General features: G+C 40.7%; 1 protein-coding gene across 1 annotated transcript; it reads right to left on the bottom strand.

The window, feature by feature from the left end:
* Positions 1-551: 551 nt before the first annotated feature.
* On the bottom strand, positions 552-2,517 carry TAAR1 (trace amine associated receptor 1). Its single transcript, XM_001506403.4, has one exon. It carries the CDS (start codon positions 2,389-2,391, stop codon positions 1,375-1,377), a length of 1,017 nt encoding a protein of 338 aa, XP_001506453.1. The 5' UTR covers positions 2,392-2,517; the 3' UTR covers positions 552-1,374.
* Positions 2,518-4,275: the final 1,758 nt, after the last annotated feature.

The following is a 4,275-nucleotide window of genomic DNA, read 5'->3' as shown; positions in this document are numbered from 1 at the left end:
GTAACACAATAATAATGATGGTATTTGTTAAGGGCTTGTTATACTTATTATTATTAGACACTGTAATAAGTACTGAGGTGGATATGAGCAAATCCAGTTGGATATAGTCCCTGTCCCTTAGGGGCTCAAAGTCCCAGCCCCCATTTTACAAATGAGATAACTGGGGCCGAGGGAAGTCAAATGACTTGCCCAAGGTCACACAGCAGACAAGTGGCGGTGCTGGGATTAGAGCCCCATGACCTTCTGACTCCCAGGGCTGTGTTCTATCCACTGTGCCATGCAGCTTCCCTATAAATTAAATTTTCCCTGTAGCACATGCATCGACTATGTTTTTACCTCAGTTATGTTTTATGTCTGAATTTTGTCAATTGAATTGTTTTAATTGACTTATATTTAAACTGCTGAGAAATTGTTTTTCTCAAACTTTTTTCCTTATCACTTGCAAAATTAAAATCAAATTAGTATTTAATGCATTTACTATGCAAAATAAACATTTATTATACACATCATGGAAGATAGATATTCCAATCTAACTTCATTGCTATTATTTTCCAAGTTTGACTTGCACTCCTTACCATGTCTCATTATAGACAGAAGCAAAGTGAAGCACAGATTCAAAGAAATTGTTTGGAAGATTTAGGGTAGAAAACTGTGTTTCCTGGAAATTTTTAGATCAAGGTGGATTTGATTTAAATCAAAATGATTTTAATTCTAATCTGAATCTATACTTAAGAAATGGTTTCCCCCCAAAAAAAATATGTTTTTCCTTAATATAACCTAAATACATATTATTCATAATTTAGAGTTAGATGTTTGTGGCATTTTTAGCAGAAAGCAGTGCATATTAAAGAACTTTACCACATTCCTAAGTATCATCCTGAATTAGTGCTATAGAAATGCACTTTTCATTTCTGTGTACCAGATAATTTTCCTTCCTTTTTGAGGTATCATTTCCAATTTAATTGAATATTTAAAAAGAGCTATAGGATGGAGTGTGAGGCAAATTAACCTTGTTTTCATCATCCCCAGTAGCACTATCAAATTCACTGGGCCTAATTAAACACAAATACCTGTTAATCAGTCCTAGATAGTGGATGCTGAATGGGTCAGTTATAGTTTTCTGCTTCCTGGATTTTTAAATAAGGGCTTAGTACAGTGCTTTGTACACAGTAGGTGCTCAATAAATAGGTTTGAATGAATGAATGAATGAATGAATCCTGGGTGTTTCATAAATACAGTCTTTTTAGCTATGCTTCACTCAATCAATCATATTTATTGGGCACTTGCGTGTGCAGAACACTGTACTAGGCTCTTGGAAGAGTAAAATAAAAGAATATAACAGATACATCCCCTGCCCACATATCCAGTTAAATCCTAGACACATGTCTCTAAAACCAATTTAGAGGTGGAAGAGCCCTTTTGGAAAACTCTCCCCACTAGGACCATCTTGAGGGCCTTCCGAAACCATGGGTAGAAAAACGCGTAAACCATAGGGTTAAAGGTTGAGTTTAAATAGCCCAACCAAACCAAAGCCTCTCTGAGGACGGGGGGTACCGTATAGCCAATAAAAGGATCCATGATGGTGCAGAAGAAAAACGGACACCAACAGAGGAGAAAGACTCCCATCACGATTCCTAATGTTTTCGCTGCTTTCCTCTCTCTGCTCCTCGAAGGCCGGTGCATCTCTTCAAACCCTGCCTGGATCTGCTGGGCGGTGTCATTAATGGACCTTGCCTGTCTCCTGGCTATGAAGAAGATTTTCCCATAGATGCACAGCATAATAAATCCTGGGATGTAGAAAGAGATCATGAAAGCGAGAACCCCCGAAGTTTTACTGAAAAACACAAAACAGCCTCCAACACAGAGAAACTGCTGCTGGTAAAGGTCTTCTATTCCTTTCAAGTTGAGCTCCAGAAACACCATCCCGAAAGCGAAGAGGGCAGGGACCGTCCAGCTGACAAAGATCATGACCAGCACAACAAAGATGTTGATCTTGGTTTTGTATCTCAGCGGGTGGCACACGGCGTAGTAGCGGTCGATAGAAATGAAGGACAGGTGGAAAATGGATGCCGAGCTCAACATAATATCCGTGCTGGTGTGGATTCTGCAGAAAAGCTCCCCGAAATACCAGCAGCTCTCCACCGATCGCACCATGCTGTAAGGCATCACGAAGCAGCCCAGCAGAAAGTCCACTGTGGCCATCGAGTGGATCAGCCAGTTGGTGGGTGTGTGGAGCTGCTTGAAATGCGAGATGGAGATAATCACCATCAGGTTTCCGGCCAGCGTGGTCAGGATTATGCAAGACATCATGCTGTACATAACGACGCGGATGTTATCGGACCAGCTGGTCCTTATACAAGAGCCATTTCTGTCTCCAGAGCAGAACTGCATCTTTCCCCACGACACCGATGTATCTGTGGATGTCTTAGTCTCGGAGCTCACTGGAGGAGGATGAGGTGGAGGGCTTCTAGATCAAATTAGAGTTCTTTGGCGGCTTTTTCAGCTATGGTCAACTGAGCAATCTGAAAGGAGAGAATAGGGTGAATATGATTGGTGCGGGGTTTTTTGAGGGGGGGATGTGTGTGTATGTGTTTAATGGTATTTGTTAAGTCCTTACTAAATGCCAGGCCCTGTACTAAGTGCAGAGGTAGATACAAAATAATCTAGTTGGACACAATCCCTGTCCCACATAGTGTTCACAGTCTTAGTCTATTCATCTATTTTGATGCTACTGATGCCTCTCTACTTGTTTTTTCATGTTGTCTCTCTCCACCCTTCTAGACTGTAAGCCCATTGTTGGGTAGGGATTGTCTCTACCTGTTGCCGAATTGTACTTTCCAAGCACTTAGTACAGTGCTCTGCACACAGTAAGCACTCAATAAATACGATTGAAAGAGTGAATGAATGAGTGCTTAGAATAATGCACCGCACACACAGTAAATGCCCAAGAAATGCCACTTACTGATTAATTGAGATGGGATACTTGCGACCAGGAATGCAGAACAACCACTGATAGAACAATGATAATAATAATAATAAAATAGTGGCATTTGTTAAGCATTTACTATATGTCAGTCACTGCACTAAGCTCTGAGTGTATAGAAGCAAATCGGGTTGGACTCAATCCCTATCCCACATGGGGTTCACAGTATGAATCCCCATATTACAGATAAGGAAACTGAGACACAAAGCAGTGAAGTGTTTTGCCTAAGGTCACACAGCAGACAAGTGGCAGAGTCACAGTTAAAACTCAGGTCCTTCTGACTCCCAGGCCCCTGCTCTATTCATTAGGCCGTGCTGCTTCTCTAAGATCATCATCTATCATCATCATCAATGTCGTCATCTTCAGTGATCTCTGAGTAGACTGTTCCATGTGTACAGTCAGCTGAAAAATTCAGTACGGTTCAACACTCTTTCCATGGGTGGACTCTGTCCTTATTTCAATGGCAGATGTGAAGAGCTAAATTGAATATAAATCTTATCATGTTTATTTGTCTGAGGCAGCGAGAAGTGGTGATGCCTAGTGGAAAGAGCATGGGCTTGGGAGCCAGAGGACCTGGGTCCTAATCCCAGCTCCATCACTTGTATGCTGAGTGACACTGGGCAAGTCACTTAACTTCTCTGTGCCTCAGTTACCTCATCTGCAAAATGGGAGTTAAGACTGTGAGCCATGGACTGTGTCCAAACTGATTACCTGGTATTCATTCATTTAATCGTATTTATTAAGTGCTTACTGTGTGCAGAGCACTGTACTGAGCACTTGGGCAAGAACAATATAACAATAAACAGTTACAATCCCTGCCCACAACCAGCTAACACTCTAACCCAAGGCTTAGAACAGTGTCTGGCAGAGAGTAAGTGCTTCAACAAAATCCATTAAATATATATATATATGTTAGCAACTGTTGCTCACCTAAGTATCTCTGTGGACAGACATTTTGTTTGTCAGCTCTCTTAAGGCTGGAAATAGGATTTCTGCACATTGTTATTTGTTTAAAGGACTGTTTTCCAAGGTACGCTGGCATTGTTTTTAAGAGGTTTACATATCTCATTAAACATTATGATAACATTATGAGGTGCACAAAAGTACCTTAGAATTTACAGACAGGTGCATTAGTTTCTTTTACCGTATCAGGTTCCAAGAATTCTCCAGCTAGGTTAATAACATTTACTCTTAATATTTAGTTAGAATATACACAGCTTTAACAATCTTAGATCTGGTTACTTAGCTGAGCAAACAGTTTTACACAAAGTCTAATCATTTAATGTCCGAAA

Source organism: Ornithorhynchus anatinus, chromosome 2, assembly GCF_004115215.2.
Source record: "Ornithorhynchus anatinus isolate Pmale09 chromosome 2, mOrnAna1.pri.v4, whole genome shotgun sequence".
Taxonomy (NCBI): Eukaryota; Metazoa; Chordata; class Mammalia; order Monotremata; family Ornithorhynchidae; genus Ornithorhynchus; species Ornithorhynchus anatinus.
Note: the sequence above shows the minus strand (reverse complement) of the source record. Positions and strands in the feature narration are given on the sequence as shown.

What these genes read in the sequence shown, in the direction of transcription:
- TAAR1 (XM_001506403.4), bottom strand. Translation starts at nt 2,391, where the DNA reads ATGCAGTTCTGCTCTGGAGACAGAAATGGCTCTTGTATAAGGACCAGC.